Genomic DNA, 27,451 nt, shown 5'->3' on the forward strand with positions numbered 1-27,451 from the left:
ATTCGGCGATATACAGTTCCGATTGAAATGAATGTAGCTTTCAGCTTGGAGGATGGAAGGATCAGCTTACTTCGGTTCCCCACTTTCTACCAAATAATCAAAATATCGATCGCTACCTGCACCTTTCTCTTCCATAGAAGAATCCTCACCAAGCATTTAGCCAGCTCTAGCAAAATGTAGTCAGCAACGTAATAGAATGTGGTATTTTCAGTTGCGCTAAAGTGCATTTTTTGAAAGGTTGTGTACCTTTTCGTATTTTGTTGTTGCTGATTGAAGTTAGTGTTATATGCGGTGCCGTGAGCTCTAAAATTTTGTTAATATAAAGCAGCAGTCGGCAACCTGCGGCCATCGAAGTGGTATATAGACTCTTTTACAGGCGAGTTTCAGCGTCGCCACAGTGGTAATTAGTCTAAAAAGACTAATTACCGCTGTGTTTTGCACCTTAAGCAACTAAACAAATAGTGTTACGCATACGCATGAAAACGCTTGCGCCGGTGCTCACGATGTTTTATGGTATAGTTCACGTCACAATATACAAAGCCAAGGAAACATCGACTTAACAGCCCAAGATTGCGGCGCTCGGGTGTACTACAGAAAATAGCCTGTGATTGACATGCCGTCTTCACTCTCTTCACTTCAGTGCCGCTGTCTGTCTCCTTCTTTCTCTTGTCCTTCGTTATCGGCGCTGTTTTTTATGTGAATCATGTCGTACCAACTCGCCCAAGCAACCACGTTAGCCACTCTCTTCCCTCGCCTTGTCACTTCATATCTGAAAGCCAACACTGCAGTTCTGAACTCAAATAAGTGTCTGCATCCAACAGTGCTTCACGAATTGACACTTTGCGACATGTGTGCTAAAAATAAGCAGTATTTGTATATTTCTGTACCAAATGCTCAAGCCACCGAATGTTTTTTTTTCTTTTGCCTGCAAGCCCCCCCCCCCCCTCTCCCCTCCATGTTACCGCTCCACCGCGTCGGCTTCAAGCAATTCGGCCCATCGCCTCAGGAGGCTGCTGACCCCGGATCTAAGTACTTTTTTACCCGGTTGAAAACATTCTTTCAATGCAATTGCACTGCGGAATCGATATAATAAACTCGGATATAATTCGATTAAGCGCCGAAATGTCGTCGCGCAGAAAAGTAGCCTGTGAAAAACACGTTGAGACAATAAAAGCGCTGAATCTCTTCGTCGACGTTAAGCTGCAGTCACCGACCAGTTCGTAGAGACAGGGGTAATAACGCCCCGGATATCTTGGCACTATCGCTAAAGATCATCGTTCAAATAGCAAAGTCCCCGTCAAGAGTTCGTTTGAACGCTTCTTAGTCGCATAGTAAAAATGCCCCCCCCCTCCCCCCCACACACAATGTTTAATTGACTGATGGCCCCGCCACGGTGGTCTAGTGGCTAAGGTACTCCGATGCTGACCCGCAGGTCGCGGGATCGAATCCCGGCTGTGGCGGCTGCATTTTAGATGGAGGCGAAAATGCTGTAGGCCAGAGTGCTGAGATTCGGGTGGACGTTAAAGAACCCCAGGTGGTCGAAATTTCCGGAGTCCTCCACTACGGCGTCTCTCATAATTGTATGGTGGTTTTGGGACGTTAAACCCCACACATCAAGTCAATCTAATGACTGATGTATGAAAATTAGTAGCTGGGCTGCGCACTCGTAAGGCTTGCTTATTTAAATGCGACACTTCCAGTAACTGGAAGGGTTTTAATGTAGGGGCAATAACAACGTTCGGTGTACAGATACCTTTAGGGAAGGATAAAACGAATGTTATTTACTCAGACTTATCGATGACAACAACAACGAAAACATTCGAATTCAAACACTCAGAACACATGACAGCGTATACAAATGCGCTTAAATTACTCAAAATCATGGAGAACGAACAAACAAACAAAGAACTACTGATACAATGTTTGGTACAATTTCTTTGTAACATACGCCTGGAAATGAACCATGCCATTACTGTGTAACGACGAATGTTCACTACAAGCAATTTTTGCTTATCGAAACAACCATACGAAATGAAAATGCTAGACATAGCTATGAAACAAGCAATATTATATTTGACAATACTAGTGCTTTGAAACGACACTTGGATATTGCACGGTAAATTAAAAAGAAGTAAATGTATTTGAGAAAGAGGAACTGCAAGTGTCTTTTGCACTAGTGTTATGAGGCACCTGCATTTTGAAGGGCACAAACATCCCGGCCACTTCGATATGTGCGAGAGCTCTTTGGTACATTCGAAATAACATTCAGAGTTGCCGGGCTTGTGCGAGGTGACTCTGTGCTGCCATCTAGGAAATATCAGCGGAAACGCCACTGAGAAGCGCGTTCTCCTTCCCTTCGACTTTGTAGGGCCAGAGAGGTACAGCTGTTTCAAATGCCCCTGCCACGATATAATTTTTTAAACTGTTTATTTTAAACAGTTAAATGCGTTCTTTCTCCGTGAGTGCATGAAATTCAAGGAAAGGCAACACGTTTCAAACAACGCCGCTCAACATTTTGCGAGTCTCGAAGTACAGCAGCAGATGAAAGGCAAGACGCCAATTTTTCGGCGATACAGATCACTGACTCGTCCACATGGGACAAGTTAAAAAAAAGGTGAATGAATAATATATAATCACATATTATCTAACTGTTTTTGTTGAGTGAAGCGTAATTACAGAAAAATGTGCTGAGCTTATGACCATGCATACTAAGGAATAAGGCAAATGGTGATGCGTTACAGAATGACCAATTTCGCGAGGAAGATTAATTATTCGCATACATGCTCGATTGATACCGATATTTATAAAATATAAAGTATGTGCTTGATATAAAGACATGCGCTTTGAATGGCGCGCTTATTAAACTAATGTCTTAGATGGCAAGCCTTATGTAGAGATGAAAAATAAATGATGGCTTGTCAATTTGTGTCAGCATCGCTAATTAAACAGGTATTTACACTATAGGTATCGGACCTTACTTTACGTCTATGGTTTTCTCTTTAAAGGGCGGATGTCTGTAAGCATTTTGTTGCACCGGGTAGTGTGAATTGTGCTGTGCTGTCCACTCACTCTGTCCACTCACTCTGTCCTCTTCAATTTCTGCTTTGCTCCCACAGAATGCGTGACGATTAGTCCGGCGTGCAATACAAAAGCTGAGATGGGCGTCTCTGATACGTGACTAAAAATTGCTAGATATCACGTATAGTGGGAATCGATGATGTGCGAAGCACGAATGAGAAAGGTTGAATTGTCACATTAAATTGAGCACAACTTCACGAGGCGAACGTAAATTGTGCCGCGCATGAACTCCATGCCAATATTATGATGCTTGCGCCTCGAATTTTCGCTCGTCGTCCATTCGCGTCAGCTAATACTAAATTTAATATACGTGAAGCTAGTGAAGCGGGCGTGAGCGCGCTATGAACGTAGCATGTATTCATGTTTACGTGACACGTATGCGGTGATTATCATGTTTGGACGTCTCATTTATCTTTGTCATGTATTCACGTCACGTGGTACCAAACTTGGTGTAGGTGAAGCCATCGAAAAACTGTGAGTGTGTCATGCGCGTGGCATGTAGCCATGTTATTGCATGACACGCATCTCATGATTATCATTTTTGCATTACTCATATACCTTCGTCATCCATTCATGTCACGTAACACCGAATTCGGTACATGTGAATCTAGCGAAATGGCCAACAGCGCACTATGAATGTAGCATGTAGTCATGTTTTACATGACACACATGTAATGATTATTATTTTTGCACCAGTCTTATACCTTCATCATCGATTCACGTCAAGTACGTAATACTAAATTCGGTGTATTGGAAGCTACCGCGAGTGCATCACGGACGCGGCATGTAGTCATGTTCTTGTATGATAGGCATGCCATCATTATCAGGTTTGCGCCAGTGATATACCTTCATCTTCCAGCTTCTCGTAATACCAAATTTGGTATATGTAAAGCTAGCAAAACTACCGCGAGCGCATCATGAACGTGGCATGTAGTTCTTACATGACACGTCAGATTTGGGTGCACGTTAAAGAACCCCTGGTGGTCGAAATTTCCGGAGCTCTCCACCACGGCGTCTGTCATAATCATATGGTAGGTTTTGGGACGTTATTTGACAATGACTAAACTACGGATTGTGAAGTATGGATTGAGCTTTTCTATCATGTTTGTGTTCAAGCACATGTTGATTTCTCAGGGTACTCACAAAAAAAAATAATTCAGATCAGTCATGACGATGTAGTTTACCCAAGCAAAGTGCTATTATTTGTGGTAGGCGAGGGAGCAGTGGGAGCACTATTAGCAATACCACATTCGCAAAGCCATAAAAGGTATGGAACAAAAACGGTCATGTCGCAAGCGAATGGTCGGCGGGCTGCGTGTTTGAGGCCCCTGATCTACACGAAAGCCAATACAACAGTGTTTTTTTTTTCGGCATAGCTTTATCGTCGGAATGATAGCTAACCGTTTCTTCTCCGGTAATCGCTTTCCCGTCCACTGCGAATCAGAAATAACCCAGAATTAGAATGATTAGAAACTGAAAATGTTGATAGCTGGATGCAAACTGAGGACACATTTCTGCGTTTTCTGCCTACGCAAAAAAAAAAAGCTACCGAAATCTAAAATACAATGTTACGCTAAACTCATGAAACAATTACGAGACAATAGGGCTTTAACTATGCAAAAGTGAAAATAAAAGTGCAATTAAGCTCCGTGTATCAGAAATTACCGAGGAGCCGAGGGGTGGCATTTTACCACACTGATAAGGGCGACCAGTTGGTTGGAGGAGCAACAATCCGCAGACGTCGGGCAGACGAAGAGCGAGCCTGAGAGAAGGCAGGACACGGCCCGACCGCCAATTGAGCGTTTAACGAAGGCGTTCACTAGATACACCTAACGAAGCGTTGTCACAGTCACGCTTCTGGGCTGGCGCACGTAATGCAGATGTGAGCAAAAGTCGGCGTGAAAGATTGCGCGAGAAAATCGAGGCAACCGCGCAAGGAAACGGCGTTTCGCAGCTTTTATTTTACAAAAGAACTTTTTGCTCAATTCGAAAGAGGTGCGGACACAAGCCCAACGTGGATATATACCGTATGCGGCATTGCACGAAGTCTTTAGAACCTTGCGTGTGATGGCATAGCTGAGAATTTTTTTTTTTGGTGGAGAGGGTGCGATGATGGTTGTTTAACGAAGCTTTATATACGTTCATGCGTGTGTTGGTATGTGTGTGTGCGCGTGTACAAATAGAAAAAAATTAAGACGGGGGAGAAGTGAACTTGAGCCCCCACCATGCCAATGCTTGCGTGCAGCGCTGTCACTCCCTTGATGGTCGGACCACGAACGACCACAAGGTGGCAGTTAGGTGATGGCTGGCACGGAGTTACTGTATATGCTACCGTTAGGTAGCAGAGTTGCACCAAGGTACGCCATCTTGGGTTCAAATGTCGTACGTGAAAGCCACTCACCACCCACGTTGGAGGAGCGCTCGCGCTTTACAGTACTATAGCCTAACTTCATTTTACTTTTTGTTTGCTTTCTGTTTCTATGATGGTACGAGCAAAACTCGGTGTCTCTGGTCACGCCTACAAGCCTTGATTTCATTCTTACGTTCTGGGTATACGTAATAATGAAACAAAGTGCACCAGCTCGTTGAACCATTCTGTGTGATATAAATTTATAGTTGGTCACGCATCAGCTTCGGTTTCTTTTTTGCTGAGTTTCCCACTACAGATATGACATTATTTTGGCCCTTTTGATCGCGACCGAGCCAATTAGGGATGGAATTTTTTTCTTCGCGTTGGGCTCATTCGTTAACTGTGTGAGGAAGCCAGCCATAGTTTTATAGTCTTCCACTGAATCAAGATGGATAGCGATCGAGAGTGGCCGTGCGACGCCCATGTTACACGCGGTCCTCGGCTGTATTACGCTCGTATTACAATCGCGGCTCACGTCTGTTGAAGTGAATTATTGTTCAACAGCCCTGTCGCGTCCAACATTCCTTTCGCTTAAGGTTTGAAAGGAGCAATAAATTCACGCGCTAGCCGCAACACCTTGCTGATTCGAAGAGTTGTAGTTTAACTTCTTCCTTTATTTTAAGCATGGCCGTGCCTGTCCAAATGGCGTATGTATGAATGCCACAAGAATTATGCGCCTTTTCTAGGCGATGTCGAGTGGTTCGCCATAGAGAATCAATCTCCGAACGTTTTGCTGTTCATTGTACGCCGCCGGCCACAATCGGAGTAACACCTCATTAGAAGTATATTAGGCCACGAAAACTTGTACGTCTGTGCCCCACCGTAGTGGTCTAGTGGCTAAGGTACTTGGCTGTTGACTCGCAGGTTGCGGGATCGAATCCCGGCTGCGGCAGCTTCATTCCCGATGGAGGAGGAAATGTTGTAGGCCCGTGTGCTCAGTTTTGGGTGCACGTTAAAGAACCCTGGGTTGTCGAAATTTCCTTTGCCCTCCACTACGGCGTCTCTCATAATCATATGGTTGTTTTGGGACGTTGAACCCCACATATCAATCAACGTGACGTGTAAGTCTGTACTACTTCACTGAAAAAAAAAAGAAACTTGCGCATATTTTTGTTTTACAATTTGCTGATGTGATTACTTATATAAGGTGTTTGAGAGTGGATGATCTAGTACCCGTCTTCACTAGTAGTATACCACCAACCATTGGCATTTTGTTGCGCCAGGAAAGAAAACCAATTGCGTACTACATTCCGCACATTATTTGTTTCGTTTCACTTGGTTATCAGGTTAGTGGACATCAAAAGCTAAATTTTTGATGCTTTCATATCTTGCATATGAGCATATTTTTAATCCATTGTCAGCTTTCTTTTACAGGAGACTGAAAGAAAACAAAGCATGCCCAACTTGCTTTGCTTGTAAAATAACTCCCAAAATGCCTATCCGACGATGGTTAAAAAGAAAAAAAAATGACATAGATCTTTTTTTAGTGAGTTTATGAATCTTTGAAACGAACGAACACATTAATGATAGTGTTATGTTTCATTAACTACAGACGTGGGTCATTGAAACTGAGCAAAATGAAGGGTAAGCGAGCGTATACCTTTGCACGATGTAACAGATAATGACACGGAATATAGTCGCTTCGCTGTAGCAGCGATCGCTGGTTGCGGTGTCGGTGATTGTGCATGCTGCAGGCGTGTAGGCTTTGGTAAGCGCCGCGCCCAGCCGTAGTCTTCTTGAGAGGGTCGCGTATATTCCGGGCAGTGCCAAAGTACGTAGTCAGAGGTTATTACTCAGGGATTGTAGTCGTGTATATCTGAACTTCGACTATAGTCATGATAACATGGCGTTTATTGGCCTGAAAATATGTCGAGCTTTCTTGCAGTATCAGCCTGTGAAAGAGGAACCTATTTGTAGGCCCACGTGCTCAGATTTGGGTGCACGTTAAAGAACCCCAGGTGGTCGAAATTTCCGGCGACTACGGCGTCTCCCATAATCATAGCGTGGTTTTGGGACGTTAAACCCCACATATCAACAGGAATTTATAAACAATGAGCATCTTTACGGGTAGTGGACCGACTTGAAACACTGGTTAATTACCGATAAAGCTTTAATGTCTCTGTTAACGCAGAAAAATAATATTGTGCGCATTTTCAGCGTATTATTGTATCACTGCAGCGCTATCAAATTTAGGTGAGAATCGCTACGTAAGTCTGATAATTACCTCGGCAATTTGAAGTCTTCGAGTCGCAGAAAACTTACCATTTGTGCGATACTTCACCACCAACGAAACGCAGTGTGACATGAAGGGCGGGAAGTTGTACGGCTGTCAATTCTGTCGGGTAAAATATATCAAAACTGCATGAAAATAAAACTAGAACAACAGCAGCGAAATGTTAAAGTGTCTGGTTACAATGTAGGTCATACAGAGTTCTATTCATACTGTCATCGAGAATTCGCTGTTTTTTTTTTCCTGATGGGTGGCTGTAGCCAGACCAGGCATTCGGTTGTGTAAGGGTACTCATGTTGAGAAATGGCCCCATAAAGATTTTTCGGCCGCACCTGGGTGAAATTGTGGAGAAACTGGCGCTGCCGTTGGTGAGAGGCAGAGAATGGATGCCGCAGAGTTTCTACCGTCGCATATATAGGCACAAATGTGCTTCCTGGCAGGCGCTCGGAAGAATAATGTTTCAGGTCACTTTTTAGGGCATGCACCCGTGGGAAATTATTAGCATAAGTCCAGCAGGCCTAAAATAAGGTCACGTTCATTTATATATCTGTTTACTTTGGCCCTTGCCAGGCAATTCGTAATTTCAAATATTATAAATGAACAAATAAATGAATATAAGCTGAAATACATGCAGAAATTAACTGCGTAGATTGTCAGTGGGATGCCAGGGCATTCATGAGCAGTCGGAAGGACGAACTCACGGTTGTAACTCTATTGATCGAGGAATGTTAATTCATGCGTACCGTGGTCGTCGCTCTAATTGTAGTCTTCATTGCTGCTTTCCAGTATCGAGGCTAAGAATATGTAAAAATAGAAATCAAAGGCCTACTCGCACGATCTCTGGTCAACTTCCTCGTCAATGCGTGATCAATGAACACCACATTTCTGCCGTTTTTAGATAAGCAAGAAGTGTTACAATTAAATAAAACAAGTCCTCGCTTTGATTTGGTGCTAACCTTTCCATGTCGCTTGAAGGCCGAGGTCTAAGATTCGCTTCCTTTTGTGTCAGCAGCTTAAAAGTCACTTGTTGTTCATTCATACTTAGAATTCAAAATGAATTTCTGCGTAAGATGTAGCAAGCTCATTCAGATAAAAACTCAGCAAACGTTCTTGTGTCACCGAGATTGAGAAATATCTGCCATCTGAGCAGGACCACGACTTTTGTAAAACTGGTCAAAAGAGGACACGTTTTAAAATAGTGCGCTGAACAAAAATTTAATTTTTGGCACTCCTTGATAGTCTGTTTCTAAGGCATTGTAGAAAAAACTTTTCCGGTAGCCCTCTCTCGTTCACTCTACTTGAATATTGGTATCATAATGTGTATAAATGAGTCTCGGCAGACGTGTATTTCTCTCTCAATAAAAAGGGTATTCTTTAAACTGAATGCACTGGGCAATACTTCCAGTTGAAGCCCGATAGCAAGCAAGCAACTGTTTTATTTTGTGGTGGTCTAATTTCCGCCCCTGTGTTCCGTATAAGGTCAATGATCGCCGTTGGAGCTCATGTAAATTACGAAGGCCAGTAAGAAGCACGCTTATCTTTAGGAGGAGCCGCCAGCAATATTGAACGCGTGCACATGCTTACCTGACATTTTAGTAGTATATACTCTGCCAAGGAGGCGCTGTTAGTATACTTCAATTGAGATGTTTCCATTAGTGGTCTTTGAAGTTGAAAAGGAAATAAAGTGTTAAATAAACAAAACAATGGGATCCTGTTTGGGCAGGAATCAAGTGTCGTGTTGATACAGGATCCCTGGTTCGAGTGTCGTCAAACCTTGCAGTTTTATGTACGAGCTCTTCATTTGTGAGGCTAGGAAGAAAATGTCAGGGGATGGGAGGTGCAGTCTCGGAAATTTCCGTCAAGGAAGACGCGCATACATGGTGCACTCCGAAATTCGCGTGGTAATATATGACAGATTAAACTTCTATGATCCCGACAGCATTCATCTCAATGTGAAAACGGTGAGATTCACCACGCGCTCATCCTTTCTGAGCAAGCCCGTGCACTTGTGAGTATGAGCCAGCCAAATCGACGTCGTAAACGTCGTCGGAATTCGAGGTACAAGGCCTCGTGAAATAAAGCACAAAGAAGCAAACGTTTCAATGCATCGGAATTGGAGAAAGGGTCGCTTTATCACGAGACTCACACTACATCCAGGATAGCATACAGGTTGTTTTAATTCACTACAGAAGTAGGAAAAGAAGAAAAGAAAAGAGCGCGTCCCGTCACACAATGTTCTCTACAGAATACTGATACCTTGGGCAGCCTTTGCTAGTGGTATTCTGCGTGTTTACCTGCCAACTAATCGTTCAGTTCGTTCGCGCGGTTGTTGCTAATTACCTGACAACTGTGAAACAGCGGAAGTAGATTTTGTTTGGCGAAAGCATAAACTTAATGCCAGTAAAACAATACGCCTAATAGATCTAATAATACTACTTGAAATTCTTTGGCAATGAAATATACACAATAAATGCCATAGCAAAGGTTGTCCATTTGTAGAACAGAAGTCGTAAGAGGCTCACGACCTCCCATGTACCTAACTATATAATACAAGTTTGGAGTTGAAAACTTCTCACTTTCACCATTACAAATTCACTTTGGTTTTTGTAAAAAGTAGGATGACGCGAGTAAGATGCGTCGCATAGCACTTTAAAAAGAAAAATACAAATCACAGCAACACAAAACTTTCAACGAAAGTGAAAAATAAGATGTCGCGAAGGTTGTAATTTGTGGTCATTTCGAGAGCATCGCTTTCACGCTAATTGCAAAAACCATGCCCTAAACAACAACAACAGAAACATCGAAACAGTAAGAACGTAGCAGTGTGTTGTGATATTCAAATGCACTCTGATTTCTGTTCGCCCCGCTCCCTCGCCCCCTGTCTTTTTACAGGTGCCGAGATTGCACTCTAAACGGACACTCTGAATCGTCTCGTCACATACGACGAGGCATGTGAGAGTACAGAAAAGCGTAAACGTCAACGAAAGACCTCTTGACAGCGGAACGAGGGCACATCAGACCACAAAGGGGGAACAGGCGTGGTGAGCACCATCTTGCGACCGGAGAGCACGCGCGGAGTTCATTGATATCCCCTGGACAAAGCACGTACACAATCAGCACCACACTGTCAACTGCAACACTGGCATATCTCCAGTAACAAAACAGACACCAACACTGTCAAGACGAGCACAGCCGTTGGAGAAATGAGTGAAAATATGGTCAGTTATTTTTCTTCTTCCTTATGTCCCTGTTCTTTTGCAACATCTCCGGCACGTGTTTTATGATAGCGTAGCCGGATACAATGAGCAAACATTCCGCTGTACGCTATCTCTCTTCTTTTTATTATTTTCATCTGTTGTGAAAACGGTGGGACAATTACAGCAGAATACATTTTTTTCTTCCTTGTAACAGAAGAAATACACGACGCCGGGTATTAGATGACACGAGCGTCATGCAAACAGTGACGACAATAAATAACATGTCTTTAGATTTCTACACAGTCACAACAGTAAAAAGTATATCACCCTGAACACATGGTGAACGCCCGATCCATTCGAGATGTGTACCTAATCACATCAGGCTTTGCATACCACGCTACAACACGGGGTCCTAGCCTGTGTTGTCCGAGGACATCACTCACTGTAATAATGAGTGCCTGAGACAACCCAGTTCCGTTTTTTTTTCTGACACCCATCCCTCCCCCCCCCCCCCTTTTTTTTTTTTACCACAGCCGTCAATCTCCTGAGGTCGCTACAGCGTGCCTCCACACCGTTAAAAGGTTCATGGCTCGGAACGCCCCATCGAAGGAGGACTGCGAGCACGTTAACCACACACAGGCCATGTCGTAACGATCGCATGGACTGCAGCATCCATGCGTGCAAATGAAATCCTCCCTCGGTGTATCACGCGAGCCCGGCGCAGTAACGCCGTCTTCACAGGGAGCTTCCGCAGCGACGCGACAGGTACGCGCACAATGTGTCAAAAGTCTGCGAGCCAATCAGTGAGTGACATGACGCGTCACCAAGCTTTGCGCTTGTGGCCGGTGCTCCCTATTCTAGGAGTGTGTTAAACCCTTTTCTGTGACGGTATCTGCGGCTTTAGAGGAATGCAGAAGTTCTACAGAAACTAATCGTTGCGAGTTGGCAGTGGCTTTCAAACTTCTGACACAAATTGCACCCCTTGTCACCATCGCACGCAGGCAAAGCTAAACAAGCGCATTGTGACTCTTAAAAGTGCTACACGGAACACGGTAATTCCCACAGCTACAAAAACTTGTGGTAATTCGAGTATTTGGAGACGTAGGAGCACAGGGGACAGCGTACGCAATGAGCTGCAATGATGCCGCTCCTTATATGAGGCATGATTACTGCAGCCGGTCCATGTAATTTTTAGCCATAAATGTCGCGCCTAAAAGCACCAAGGCTTCCACAAATTTTCACTCACTTTAATGATGACATAATATTTACTGAACCAAATGTATAGGATTTTGTTTAAGTGGTAAAGTAAAAGACAGAAAATACCACTGAATTCCAATTGAATAACAAAAATACTCAAGTACACTTGAGTAGCTTTGTCGTATTATGCAACCTGGTAAAGACTTTTTTTCTTAGATTTTTATGCAAAATGCATGCTCTGACATTTGGCAAAGGACACGACCAGATACATACAGCACACTACATCGTACAGAAAGGAAGTGCCCAGCGTTGAAAACGATAAAGGATAAAACGAGGCAAGGGGACGTAAAGAATAGGCAGAAAGCTACAACGAACAACACCAAATCACCCTAAGTACAAAGTGAGCAATGAACGGACGCCAGTATTTCCATATCGTTCGATCGCCAAGTGTGAATTTCCTCAGCATATGGTGTGATGCGGCATTCTGGGGTTGGAGTGTGATCATGCCACGTGCGATGAAAAAAGAAAGCCAATAAAGAAAGAGATTACACACAAATGCCCAATTTAGTAGAGAGAAATGTCCACAATGCACCGGAGAGCAGCCTGTACGAACGATAGATCATGTAGCGCTCATTTTAGCTATTTACATGCTTACATTTATGAGGGATCACTTCAAAGTGTTAGAAGTAATTGTGTGACGTTTCAGTTATAAATAAAATATGCACATGAAACACCACACTCGTTTTTTCACACTGGTTGTGCTCTTAATATGTTGAAAAGAGCCCAGGGATTATTTTATCGGTGAACACGACGAGTCGAAGTTCGTCCGATAGTTTCGGTATCCGCTGACTTCTTTCTGGCTAAGAGACGTGACCAGGAAGTGACCTGAAAAGCAAGTAAACTATGCAAGAAAAAACTAGTTTCATGTCATAAAGTGAAATTAGAAAATACTGCTAAGCTCACTGTTACGGAATATTTGAATTTTTAAAGAAGATAACTGCACGAACGCGGAAGTTTAGTATTTTCTTATTTAAAAAAAATATTTTCTGATAAAAAATGCTTTACGGAAATCCAGATACCCTAATCCACATATGCTTCTCGTCTGAGTTGAACTTAAAACGCTGTTGCCTAAAGCTAAATTAAACTAGCGCATAATCACGCCCATGTAAAGATGCAGTACAGAGCTACGCACTTGAAAACAGGTACCATTAAAGAAACCTGTAGGCAGTGTGTCCTTTTCCTACAAGTATTTGCCGTTGTTCACTTAAAATTAAGGACGGGAAGCGGGAAAAGGGCAAGCTGCTCAAACGAGCTGCACGAATTTCTCGCGAGGGCTCTTCTGATTAAAACTGCGTAACATTCTTCAGCCGAATGTTCGATCACAATTCCACTCAAAATACGCTTAGTCATCATTTGCAGGAAGCGCTGGCCAATGGCACGATTGTTTGAATGCTGGAGTCCTCATAAGTTGTGCAAAAATATTACTACGACGATATGTGTTTTGTCAATTACTGTCAACTTGGGATTGCGTAAAAAAGTCTTCACTCGAAATAAAGTTTCTCTGTCGGCTGACGTGTTGCCCATTGGCTATTGCAATGGGTCAGCATTTGATATTCGGGTGACCCTTGATTCTAACCTTACGCGAGCTTTGGAAAATGGGTCATCGAAGGATTGGCTGCTCAGAAATTAATCATAAAAAACTTCCTACATATAAAAAGTGCTGTGAAAAACAGATGAAGTGAAATGCACATCAACTAGTCCAGCATACAGTATCGAGCAATCCCAGTTGAAAGCGCGGAGCAATCTCTTAGTGTTGTGGCCAGCCCTTAAAATTGCAATTGCTGAAGAGCTAGACCGTGTATTTGATAGGTCAAGCGCTCTTAAATTGACATTGTAACAACGACAACAAAATAGACTCGGACGGGGTGCGTAATGCACAGTAAAGATAGTTTAGGTTAGTACATGAAAAGGCGTGCATGGTCGACAAGTTTAGGTACAGTTAGAGATGGCTGCAGAGAGGGTAATGACCTTAAAAAATTGACAGGTGCAAGTTAAATTGGATTAACATACGACAGGGATAACATAAGATCAATTAAAATGATGCTTCCCCAATGAACTGGAAAATGACTTCATTAAGTGCTCACAAAACAACTTTATGAAACTGGAGTGTCTGGTAATCTTGCATCTACTGTGACTTCCATATGATGCGCGGTAGAAATGAGACAAGGTGTGCTTCCTCTGAAAATGCAAGTCCTCGCGACTTCGGGAACGCTAATAGTTATCTGATTTCAAAACATGGCTTTTAGTTTTGATCTCGCTTGCAGATCGCTCAAAACGTTATGCCTTAGTTGTACTGTATTCAAGGTGCATCCTGCGGACATGCGGTAAAATTTCTACGTATAAGACGAAGTGCTTTGTCACATCAAATACAAACGGATACATGCGACGCCTTCTGAAAAGCATCGCGATGGGGGGATGTGCACTTTACCAGGGGTCTAACTGGATTGACCAAGAACATTGACGGATGAGTACTACCACAGTCAGGGGGGTTCTATAGCACAGTTAACTTTAGAAATTTAAAATAAGTAGCGTTCCGAAGAAAGTGTTTTGAAAGAAATCAACGAAAAAAGGTTCAAATTTCAGCGGTACAGTTTTATTATACTAATTTACTTGATGCGCCCATAAAACTACTAGTCGAACATTCATTAAGTACACCTATTAAGCAAACACCCACATCTCGCCCATATAAGCATTTATCTACGTGCTAATTACCGTACCAGATAAGCTGGGCAGCGGCTGCAATATTTGGTAGAAGTGTTTTTTTCTAGAGCAGAAAAGCTGGAATTAAATGGCATTTCGGAGTGACGTTGCGTTGCTGCATTAAATGCCAAATCGAAGTGCATGCGGGCCAGCTTACGAATAAACCTATGCAGAAAAGGGTCTCTCTTTCTCTCTCTCTCTCGCACACACACACACGCACGCACGCACACACACACACACACACACACACACACACACACACACACACAACACACACACACACACACACACACACACAACACACACACACACACACACACACACACACACACACACACACACACACACACACACACACACACACACACACACACACACACACACACACACACACACACACACACACACACACACACGCGCGCGCGCGCGCGCGCGCGCGCGCGCGACAGGGCTTGCTTTTTTGACACTGATCGCGAAGCAGTTCACGCTCGTTGCATTGAATACCCATGGCTCATCTGTGCATAACAGAAAACAACATTAGCTACAAGTGAAGCTTGTTGAACGTAATACAGGTTCTTATACATAGCTTTATTATCAGCCCGTGATATGATTTTCCACGTGAGGAGACAGTTGTGTTTCAAATTACACTACTGCCTTGAAAAGTGTTCCAAATTGCATTACAGCTTTCGGAGTGTTCTACCATTGCTTGTGGTACAGTTAAACATGCGGTAGGTTTATAGGACAGTCGTTATTCCTACGTTTTTGAAACTCTGCGCAGTAAGTAGGAATGATGCTCTTTCAAATTTATTAATAATGCAAGAGCACATCAGCAGTGGTTTTTTAACACTAAAACAGCGACGCAGTTTATAGCCTCTCATTTTGATTCCCTTCTACTAAAGCGCCATCCTCGTTCTGAAAATTAGAGACTACGTACTGAGGAAGGATTGAGAGAGAAAGATTTCGTCTAGACGAGCGTCCACTTTGCTTTCTCTCATTGCGCTTAAAGGCAACAAAAGAATAAACGGGCAGATAACAATGCCCACACACAAGACGGAGACGAGTATAGACTAACGGTCGTTCATGCAGGTGCGCATAACAAAAGAATAACTGTAGGGAATAAGGAAGGAGCCTCTACACTATCCCGCCGTGGTTCCAGCCATCTTTGCAAAATATGACGTCCAGAATTTTCTTGACACCAGTGTGACGTCATATAGTGTGACGAACCATAATATGAGCGATATGGCAGGGCAGGATAAAAATACTTTGAAATTGTATAGAGATACAATATAAGATATTCGGGCAGCAATTATGTAAAATACATATTTAGGGTACTACCGCAACAGCTGTATTTGACACGATACTTTTTAATTGTATCTGAAAGGGGCCCTGCCAAACTTCTTTTAGTGTGGTAAGAAAATGTGGATCGGTAGTAGAAGCTCCTGACAGCACGTGAGCCAAATAATATAAGAGCAGCACGTGGCTTGGAATTTACAGTGAATTCACAACGTAAGCCAGAATCCTCCCCTATCTGCATGTGATGGCATGAACCGATATGGCTGCGCCATATACCCGGAGTCCCCGGCCATTGGCTGATTTGAGCCTTGTGAGCTGTACTGTTACCACGGCCGCCATGGCATGCCGCTAAGTGCGGTCGGTCGCGACTAAAAAGCGCCTTCGAGGAAGTAAAACGGAGACAAACGTGCTCAAGCTCATGATGCGCGCTCACGAATGGTTGCAGTTTCTTGCCCCTTGTCACCCCCTCCCCACCTGCGTATATTTCAGCGCACCCGCAAGTACAAAAGGAGAAAGAAATCACATAGCTAGACAAATGTTCATAATTCCGCTCGTATACTTGACGGGTTCTAAAACTTTTTTATTTACGGCAGTTAATTCGTGAGGCAATAAACTACTTTAATAAAGGCCTTCGGCTAATACTTGTGAAACTGTTGTAGAGCCCCTAAGGTAATTTGAGAAATTCACAAATTTTGCTATTTAGATGCATATGATGCAACAGCAAGCGCCGACGCACAAATATACTAGAAAATTTCTTACCAGCTATTAGGGTGTTTTTTTCGAATGAATCGTTAGTGATTATCTCAAAAGCTTTGTATTTTTTGCTCATAGTACATTAGTTTTTATTCCGACAAAATTTATCGGCGTTGCTATGGCTGGTTAACTTAACAGCTCTTCATACGCTTCGCTGTCAGCGGTTTTCGCTCGTCATTGATGAGAGTCGCTGCTCCTCTTGCCCACCAGCTAGCGGATTGCCATCTAATTAATAGAACGTCAATAAAAAGCCTCTGCACGACGGCGCACGTGCGGCTGTATGGTTTTGTTTTCTCCGTGGGTATGTGCAAATATTCGAAAATTTCAAAAGCATATCAATTCAATAGCGCTCTGTTCGATTGTATACTCGAATGAAATAGTGCATATTTGTATTACAGAATATCCTTTAAATATGTTTTGAATAATCAACCAAGGCCTAAAATTCTGTGAGCAAAGAGACGTTATAACAGGTAGCATTTCTTGGTTTTATCATCTAGATGCATGCAGCCAATATATAAGTATGCAGATGCATAGTTACGGGAATATCGACACAATGTTCATCACAAGATGAAGGCACTATGCCAGCAATCCATAACCTTCCCCTTGGCAGCCATGAGGCTGTTCATTCATAAAAAATGTAATATTGATGTATAAGTGTTATTTAAGAGTTGTTGACACAAATACCACACGGAATACTGTACTCTTCACTGCTATATTTCAGCTGCAAAATACAAGATATTTCCAACGCTCTAGTTGATGTTGTCTACGAACTTGCCTCAGTTGAAATAACTATGGCATTTTCGCCTATTGCCTTTGAAATAATGTCTCCTTGTCAACGCTCGTGAACATTTGTTTCACATAAAATTTTGTAGAACGCTCGGGCTGTTTTGACGATTGTTACCGTGCATCTAGGGCTGCTTTGAAAATAGTTTTTTTGTATTATTCCAAAACAATTAAAACAGTATTGGATTTGTATTTGCATTCAATTTGGTGTCATCACTATTCTATTCGCATTCAATTCGGTTTCAAAACTCGCTATTAGAACTCCCATTTTTGTCCGTAATTGCACATACCGTTTGCGCAATGCCGGATCACTGGATAGGCTTGCAGCAATGACAGCGCTAGTTGCTACATCTTTTTGTGACACATCGAGTATAGAGCGTTGTTGTCGACATATTTACTAACACGTTGTCATTAAATATGTTCTCTTTAACAAGAGAACTAACTTGTGCAGCTCAGAAACCTCTCACACGTATGTTGAGTGGCACACAGCTTCGCAATGCGTCACCTCTACTGCCACTTGTAGCTCTGATTACCTGGACCCGTGCGCTAAACATTTCCGTTAAGAAAACATTTCGGCCAATGACGATACCGGACATTAGTGAAGCCGCTTGAGCAATGGTGAAACGCACTTACAAAAAAGAAGTTTTGTAAATTCTACCTCTTGCGATTTGTAGCGATAAAAAAAATTTAGGGTGACCTAAAAAAGGGACAGGAAATGTAAGTGAAATAGATGGCAGTTCAGAATAAAACAATCACAGTGAATAAGTATACAAATATAATACACGCAGCAGCCCTAATATTCCTGACAAATATAAAGTACCATCAACTGACCTGCTAAGGACATGCAATAGAAAACTTAGTGCAGATAAAAAAGATAATAGAAAGGCTAGTTAGAACACCCATGGGGAAAAATAGAGTACTTAATATAACAACACTTATGCAACCCGCTTCCAAGCGGCTACAACACGGCTCCTAATAATTCCCATTATTGTAATGAAAAACCATTTAAATATTCTTTAATAAGCAGAAATTTTGCTACTGTGTGCTCTGGGGACGCCCAGATTACTCGACATTTGTCCTGTACATCACCTTGACATAAAAATAAAGTAAAATGGAATGTGAGTTTGTAAATACTAGTAATAACGTAGACAGTTAAAGGAAAAAATTAAAGGCGATAAGTTATCTTCGCAGCATGTCCATTCTCGCTAACATAACGGGAAAATGCTCTACACTGACATAGGTAATGTATAGGATGCAAAACAAGGACCGCCAGAGAAAGGGTTGTACTAACAATCAAATTAAAATTTTAACATAACTTTCAAAACAGACAGCAGAAAACACAAAGACGCAGTGCGCCCATATATCTTCTGCCGGATAAATGCTTGTCCTTTACTTCTGGCATTGGTACCTGTGGTGTGATAACTACTAGAATCTCATTCGCAATAAGTCAATCTCATCTCACGTGAGTCACAGTTGCATCAGCGATATATTTCAAATCGCTGCTGTGCGATAAACACAAAATCTAAGGTAAGCACATTACTGTATTCTTCAGACTTCATAGCAAAGCACCACGTGAGGGAACCTCCGATGACGACACCGTAGAGGAATTAGAATTTGCGGAATGAACAGCGCACGCGTTACATTACACAGCACAGTACAGTGGCTACGAGCAAGTGTTATGGCATCAACACCACTTTAGGGAAAAAGAAAGTATAGAAAAAAAAAGTCCCTACAGGTCGACGTTAGCACGTTTTTTTGCTAAGGCGGCGTTGCCACATAGGGGCGCTAGTGCCACCACGTGACTCTGCTGATCCATGTAGGGACGCGCCGACCTGATCGCTGGCCCTCGCTGGCGGACTCTAGCGGAAATCTAAAGTAACGTTGCTGCCATTACTTTTATTCGGGTGGTTTATTGGCCGCCGTATGAGCTCGAAAAACGGAGCTCAGTCACCATTTATTGTTTCTCATGGTGGTGTTGTGATAGCAGTATGCTGAATCTTGAGAGCCATGTTACATTATTTCATGTATCTGAAATGAAGATACTGATGCATGTCTTACGATACGCATTATAGTACAGATACGAGATACCCAAGGAGTACTTATAATATAGTATCTAACGGCCTTTTTGACTAATCGCACCGGTACGCATCGCAGCCCTTAGACACAATGACGATTGACCGAAACAGCTAACCAGGTCACCCCGGAGTGATTTGATGGAGATAACACAGATACTTTGAGTATTCTATACAGCCCAGCACTGTCATAGGAGCGATGATATCACGAGGTGCTACCAACTTATATGAGCATTGCCTATTACTTCCAAACCACATTAAAATATATACTAGACAATATTTGTTCTAACACTCGATCAGCGGTACTATAGCATGCATGAGAACCAAAGAGCCCACGTTTTTTCGAGTTTCAAATTTTGGTATGAGTGCTCCTTTAACTTGCCTCACCACCAAATTTCGCTTTCGGTTTGACGGCATTCTTCGAGCTCGGCGCTAATAAACTGAAGCAGCGTAATGGGATAAGTGTTCAGACGTATACTCCAAGAAGATTTTCAAATATTGAAGGATTTCAATGTGAGACGTAACTCGATAGAGCCAAATTTTTTATCGGATAAACTTATACTTTCTGAACTGTGGCATTATGGAATGCAAATGTGTTTATGAGCTCTGTCAAGAGGTACACCAAGTGAATTATTGCAGCTGTGCAACGGCAAGCAGCTGTACGGCTTATGGTGCAAACGTTTATACATTTAGGCGCTGAAAACCACCCATAATGTACCATGGAGTGCAATAGACGTATCTGACAGCCTCACAATGTCGTCCGTGGCTAGTTTTAATGGCTTCTTGTGACAACATGTGGCTCCTTAGCGTGAGTACAAAGGCTAGCTGTACGGGATCCTTTCAGCGAACAGAACTTAAAAACTGCCAATCATGCTCGTTTTTCTTCATGCCTTGGTTCACGTGGTGCGACATAAAAATGACTTAGTGGTTTAATTCTAATTTTATCAGAGGAATAAATACAGATAAAGCTACCAAATTGAGGCAGCAGGTAGTATAGAAACACAGGTCCTGGATGGCGTACGATTTTGTGAGTCGACGCATTGCATTGGCGAAAGACAAGAATTTCAGTGGGCAGCGCGCTCATCTTCAACACGTTTCCTCCTAAAAGTGGCCGAATAATTCAAATAAATTTACTTCTAGGCTGTGCACAACATTATTAAAGATATCCTCTCACTTTAGGTGTCTTTCTTTGATCTGAAAGCGGAAAAATAGCCTTTTCTTGCTCTACAAGTATACATAGAAAAAGCTTGCTGCTATGGTGTTAGCTATTAGAGCGATAATAGAATTGACAGGAAGTTTGTTGGGAAGCAACGCGTAAAATTGAGTGAGAAAAAACGTGAATGAGGAGCTAATGGTGTAAAATGACCAAACAGTATACAGGTGAACATAAATTGTGAACACTTTAGAACGATCGTGTCAAGAAAAAACAAACATAATGATGCACGCTTTGCTAGATTGACTTGACTCAATGAAGGTGACGTGAACTTACATACAAGCAATATAGTATTCTTCCGTGTAACAAGGAGGCGATGATAACTTCCATAGTTCTGCGTGAAACAGCTATCACTAAGAAATACTAGCGGACACAAGGCATGCATATGCGATAAAATACAATAGTTCTGGAATGAAATAAAAGCCCTCTCGGACATGCCTATGTTACCTGAAGGAATTGCGTAAAACATTCTTTTTCTGCAGAGAAAGAACGTTCCCCACGCGTCGTAATAGCTACTGGCGGCACTGGCTGGTTCTCCCACACTTAAGTCTACCATTTACCAAATGGACGGGCAGATGGCCGCCGTGGTAGTTCAGTTGGTAGATCATCGGACGCGTTATTTGAAGATCTCAGGTTTGGTCCCTGTCCGCGGCAAGTTATCTTTCCATCCACTTTTGTGTCTTCACATTTAGATCACATTTACTAATATTACCATCTTCTATACATTCCCTGGTAATATTATCTGTTAGTATTCATTATATTATGCCTTAGCAAGGTAGATTCAACCAGCAACATTCAACAACTGTCTGACTTAAAATTGTGTCTCGCCATAGTGAACGACCCTGGTACATGTAGAGAAACGAAAAATGGCAAACAATAGTGAGTATTATGCAAGTGGCATAGGCTTGCTCCGTAATTTGTTCTTGGTAAGGACATTCTTAAACATTCGAAATTTTTTTTTCAAGAAAGAAAAAAAATTACGAGAAACAATGAGCTCGACATGATAGATGGATATACGAGTGTCTCGTCACTTCAGCTCACGCAGTGGGGAAAGTTAACCCGAATCGATCTTTATTGTTAAAAGCAAACGCAAGAACAAATGTGTGCAAATGACTAGGCTGAAGGGAGCCCTACTTTTTTACAAGTAAAGTTTGGTAGTTCACGAAAACACACCCACGTAAAAAGATCCGTCTTGACTTGGTGATAAGCTTAGAGCTTATATACCTATGGATGTGGGCAAGCTTTGATCTCGTATAGATTTTCTTTTTCTTTTCATACAGGTGCCGTAATCGCGGCAACTGTTAAATCACCATCGGTTTCAGAGCACATGAATTGTCTCCAGAAAATCCGAGGTTATTTGACCATGTTGTTGCTGCACAGAGCTCCTCATGTCATCGCTCGTACAGGGGATATATACTGAGGTGCACAAAATAAAATCATTCGGAATCCTGATGTTTTTTTTTTGCAGTCCGTTTAGTGCGTATACCATACATTCCAGGAAGTGTGATACTATAGGGGACACATTACAGGACGTCGTCAGGAAACGCTTAAGCAAACGCTCTGCACTGTCCTTATGAGTAACGGACAAGAATCAAACGCGAAGTTCGACACAGCGACAGCACTAGCACAACAGCCGAGCCGACACATCAGCACAACAGCTCCTCGTGCCCCCGCCTGTACCGGCATTCGCCGACTACGGTGCGCTGTACAAATGGATGCCGTCAAAACTCGCACGCATAGAGACCGACCGGCGTTCCCCTTGCGGCGCAACTGTGGGCTGCCTTCTGTACCCTGCTACTGATAAGCATTTATCAAGTTAGGGCGTAGGCCGGACCTCACGAAGCGGGACGACACCGCCAGAAATGAAGATATGTATGAAAGCACGATTTAATTAGTTGGTATGCTTGGGTTTTGTTTGCTGTTCTAGCCGTGCGTTGCCTACGCGCTATCCTTATAACCCTTTCCTCGTCTCTTGCAAGATTGACAACAACCAATATTGCCCTCCCCCCCCACTCCATTCTCGCCTCTTATTTTCGGACGTCCTCGTCCCTGCAACCTGCGCAATCAAAACCCGAGTTTACGTGCTGCCTCATTTGGTCAGCAAGAATGTTCTTTCTTGTCGTCGGCAATATTTTCCTCGAATCACACCCGTGAGAGTAAAATACAGTGGGGGTGATGAAAGTGGCCATGATGTAAGCTAGAAGACGAAAGAAAAGAAAGGGCCGAGGGGACAACCGGACAGATGCGCGGCGCATCCAGTGTAAGCGCAAACCCGCAGTGGCATGCTGGCTGGCCTCTGATCGACGCGCGGTAAGGGCCCATTGTGCGCGCCCGAGCATCGTTCAGCCAAGAAGCCGCTCGCCGCGGACTCAGAGGTCGTGCGCCGCCGCAGTGGCGTGCGCGACGAGCCGGGCCGACCGGGCCGGCGGCAGCATTCGTCACACGTCCGAGCCGCAGCCCCTGAACTTTGCCGGGCCGCCGGCGGTCAGGTTCCCTGCGCTCATGGTCTCAGTGAGCGTGTGCAGCGGGACGGCCGTGGCGATCCCGTTGAACGTGACCCGAGTGTCGGCGTACGGCTCTGAGCACGAGTAGCGCGTGGCCGCCATGTGCTGGCGCAGCTGCGCAGTTTCCCGGTCGCTGAAGGCCAGGCAGCAGAAGACACGCTTGAAGCCCTCGCGGAACCTGCAGAGAGCGCAATGTCGATCAGTCCTGCAGCATGATCTGCTCGAATTAACGCCGTGTTTTACGCCGCTTAATCATCTACAAAGCCCGGTGAACACGGGCCATGCAAGGTATATGAAAACGTGGTAGCGTAACTTCCGTAGAAGCCCATGTATGAAGTGGTTGACGGCTCATTGCCACCATCGCCATCTACGTATGAAGGGGACAACTAACGTGAAAACCAAAACATACACCAAAAACATTGCAGGCGGAGAAATCCTGATATAACTGTTCACGAACACAGTAGCACAATAGTTTGAAAACTTACGTTGTCCAATCGTGAAAAACCACTGTTGTGAGACAGTACCCTTGAGAATATGACTCTGGCAACCGTAGCGTACTACATGTCGTTCCCTAGCATGTCGCATTTACCCACTGTTGTGAGACAGTACCCTTGAAAATATGACTCTGGCAACCGTAGCGTACTACGTGTCGTTCCTTAGCGTGTCGCATTTACCGTCACCAAACACGAGGGCACGCCGACTGTGCACCAGCGAATGCAGTCGGCAGTCACAGGAGCGGCTATTTACACATTATGTGAGCTACTTCAGGCTCACATGTCACACCAGTGAGTGGCACATAAGCAAATAATTGAACTTTGGTAGGTGCACACGAAGTCACTACGCAAAAGCGAGCAATGCCTTGTTCACGCAGCAATGCGCCGAACTCAAGCCCTGATAGCGGATTGCCTGAATACGCTCCCCATTCATGGCACTGAACCAAAAAAATAATAATAAGGCAATTAGTCTAGGGAAGTGTCATATAAACTTTGAAGTAAATGTATAATTAATTTTGACACTAATAAAATTGCGGCTAATTGAAATAAAAAAAAACAGTTTGAGTTTTTTGTTTCGATTTTATCGACCCCTACTCCCCTAGTCGCGCTTCAATAGTCGGTGGGAGTTGATGCCTGTGCCAATAAGTTCTCGACACCTTTCGTTCCAAGTTTCGCCACCTATGTAATTTGACTATGGGTCATGTTCGAAACAGCAATGTTCCCCTAACAAGAGCCAGGTTACTTCTGCCGCCCGTTTGCTCATAAAACTATTCACTGAAATATGCTCTGTCTCTGGGCTGTCTTTCCCGTGTTATCTCGCTCAGGTGCTTCCGTTAAATCACCCTCAGACCCCCCCCCCCCCCCCCCCCCCCCGCCGAAGCTGACAAAATATAAGTTTGAGTTTTAACAAGTCCCACAATGGCCGCAAGTTCAACAAAGATTGTGTAGACAATCTCGTTCGCGAGCCGAAATGACAGGAGAAAAAAAAAGAGAGACACCCCCTAGTTTTCCAGGGCTTGACCTATGCTGCCGGCTTTACACATTCCGAAATATTTTGTCCGACAGCCAAAGTGAAACAATGACGCTTCCATTTTGTGCAATCACACCTTCATTTGACTTGAAATGTACAGTGTCAATGTTTATGAAAGGGAACACGCGAACGCGTGGCCCGCGTGCTCCGGCGGCTGCTTGTAGTGCGTTCAAGTGGGAGCGATAGCAACCACAGCCGCTATTCCCGTCATCTAGTGGCGAGCGAAACAGACGGCCATTGGTGATATAGAACCGGCGGCAAGATAGTGACCCCCTCCTCCTTCAATGCGATTACGTACGTGTCAAGATAATGTGTGCAGTTGAGCTCGTGTGTGTGTCCAATTTACTGGTCTTTATATATATATATATATATATATATATATATGTTTATATATATTTAATTATTTATTTATCTCTTCCTTTCTTCTTTTCTTTCTTTCTTTCTTTCTTTCTTCGCAGTGTTGGTGAGCGTGTGGAACGGCCAATCGAAAAAAGCAACATGCGGTCATGCAAACGTAGGTTAGGAATTCAATTTACTTGAAGCCGGAGCATTCCTGAAATATCTATTTCCTTATATATACCATACGCGTTATTCAGCATATTGCTTTAAGCCGCCAACATAAAATATTTCAATGAAGCGCCCGCAGCAAGTGAACTTCTTCCCTATTGTTTTTGCATCGTCTTTAGAACGCATTTATGCTTGACTTCTGTTCACGTTGGGGCAAGCATGGGTGCGTAACCAAGTGTTCAAGGATCTCATATTTGTGCCAAGAAAACCCGGAATCAAACTTCAGCCTCAAAAATAAACTTCATTATTATTATTATTATTATTATTATTATTATTATTACTTTGGCATGCACCAGCTGCTGGTGAAAGGGGTTTAAGGGGGGGAGGAGAATTTTTCGGTACCAAGTCACCAGCGACACTGGTAAGTCAAAATAAACTTCAATTGAAAACAATTACACTGAAAGACAGTGACTGTACGCTGCCTTTCAGTACCGTGTAACAATCCTACCCACATTTTTTTGGATTAAATTTCTTAAGGCAAACGAACAGTAGACAAATGAAATAATTAGTCATGACTATTCCTACTGGAGGTACGAAAACAGGTAAAGACCTGTAGCGACATACATGATGTGGGAGCAGGGGGCAATTACAGCTTGAAAATGCACTGTTCAAAAAAAAAAGAAGAAGAAGAAGAGAAAAAAGAAAAATAGGCCTAGTGTTGTTATTCTAATTTTAAATTTCTTCATGGCTTTTATGGTAAGGCGGATCTTCTACACCAAACGACGACAATTTAGAAATTTAATAACATTGAAACTGAAATAACACTGCACAGCGGACTGAATGCAAGTAGAATAGACAACACGAGCGCAGTCAGTCTGCGGTCGTTCTGTCTACTTCTATATTTTTGTTCTTTCTGTCGTGCAGTTTTATTTCAGTCTCAATCTCGTACCAACTAGCCTACCAACACAGAATTTCGTAACAAAATTTCAGAAGTCGAGTCATTTTAGAATTATGTTGTCTTTCTCTGTGAATAAAACGCTGCCGAATAAGGAAAGTCACCAGAGCGAGTGTTTCGGAAGCGTGACGTATTTTTTATCATGACATCGTCGAGCCTGTTCCAAAAAAAAAGTGTCCTTGACAAATATTCTGGGCTCTAGCGACAATCTCCATTCTAATTTTTTTACTTTATGACATTAAAAACTAACATTTGTGTATGCGCACTACTCTGATCTTTTCTTGCTGTATATTGACGCTACACCATGCACAGGCGCAGGACTCTGTGGTGGTGCAACGCGTAAGTGGACGTTTTCCAAAATAATTTCGTTATTAGCCTTTTAGTTTCTATGAAAAAGTGTTTAGTCAACGCATACATATATGTTTGTGTATATGCACTGACGCTGCACTGGATTCACGACCACGAGTAAAATGTTGTAGGCCCGTGTGCACAGATTGGGTGCACGTTAAAGAACCCCAGGTGGTCAAAATTTCCGGAGCCCTCCACTACGGCGTCTCTCATGACCATATGGTGGTTTTGGGACGTTAAACCCCAACATATCAATCAATCAATCAATCAATCAATCAATCAATCAATCAATCAATCAATCAATCAATCAATCAATCAATCAATCAATCAATCAATCAATCAATCAATCAACGACCACGAGTACGGTCGTGATCACGCTGATCGTGAGCATAGGAACGCGTGCCGCAAGTGTGATATTGGCGACGCCTACCAGACGAACGCGAGTTTACGGTGTGGTTATTTCACAATCATGCGCATCACGCCATCGGTGGGTGCCTTCGATGAATGACCGCTATGGTGTCGTGGTGTGCGCCAGACAGAAACAGTTCCCTCTATTGCAGTGGGCATAAGCAGAGCCTCGCGTTGCTGTAGGTAGACGTCGCTAAAAGCACAGTTCGGCGCGTTCTG

The 27,451-nt window shown here is 43.2% G+C and overlaps 1 protein-coding gene across 1 annotated transcript in view; it reads right to left on the reverse strand.

Annotated features, from left to right (window-relative positions):
* Positions 1–9,815: 9,815 nt before the first annotated feature.
* Positions 9,816–27,451, reverse strand: part of LOC119177337 (tachykinin-like peptides receptor 99D) — a 479,365-nt gene continuing 461,729 nt past the window's right edge. Inside the window, exon 8 of the mRNA XM_037428811.2 lies at positions 9,816–23,668. Coding sequence (XP_037284708.2) covers positions 23,425–23,668 — 244 coding nt within the window. The 3' untranslated portion in view covers positions 9,816–23,424. The remainder of the gene's footprint in view (positions 23,669–27,451) is intronic.

Source organism: Rhipicephalus microplus, chromosome X (genome assembly GCF_043290135.1).
Source record: "Rhipicephalus microplus isolate Deutch F79 chromosome X, USDA_Rmic, whole genome shotgun sequence".
Lineage (NCBI taxonomy): Eukaryota > Metazoa > Arthropoda > Arachnida > Ixodida > Ixodidae > Rhipicephalus > Rhipicephalus microplus.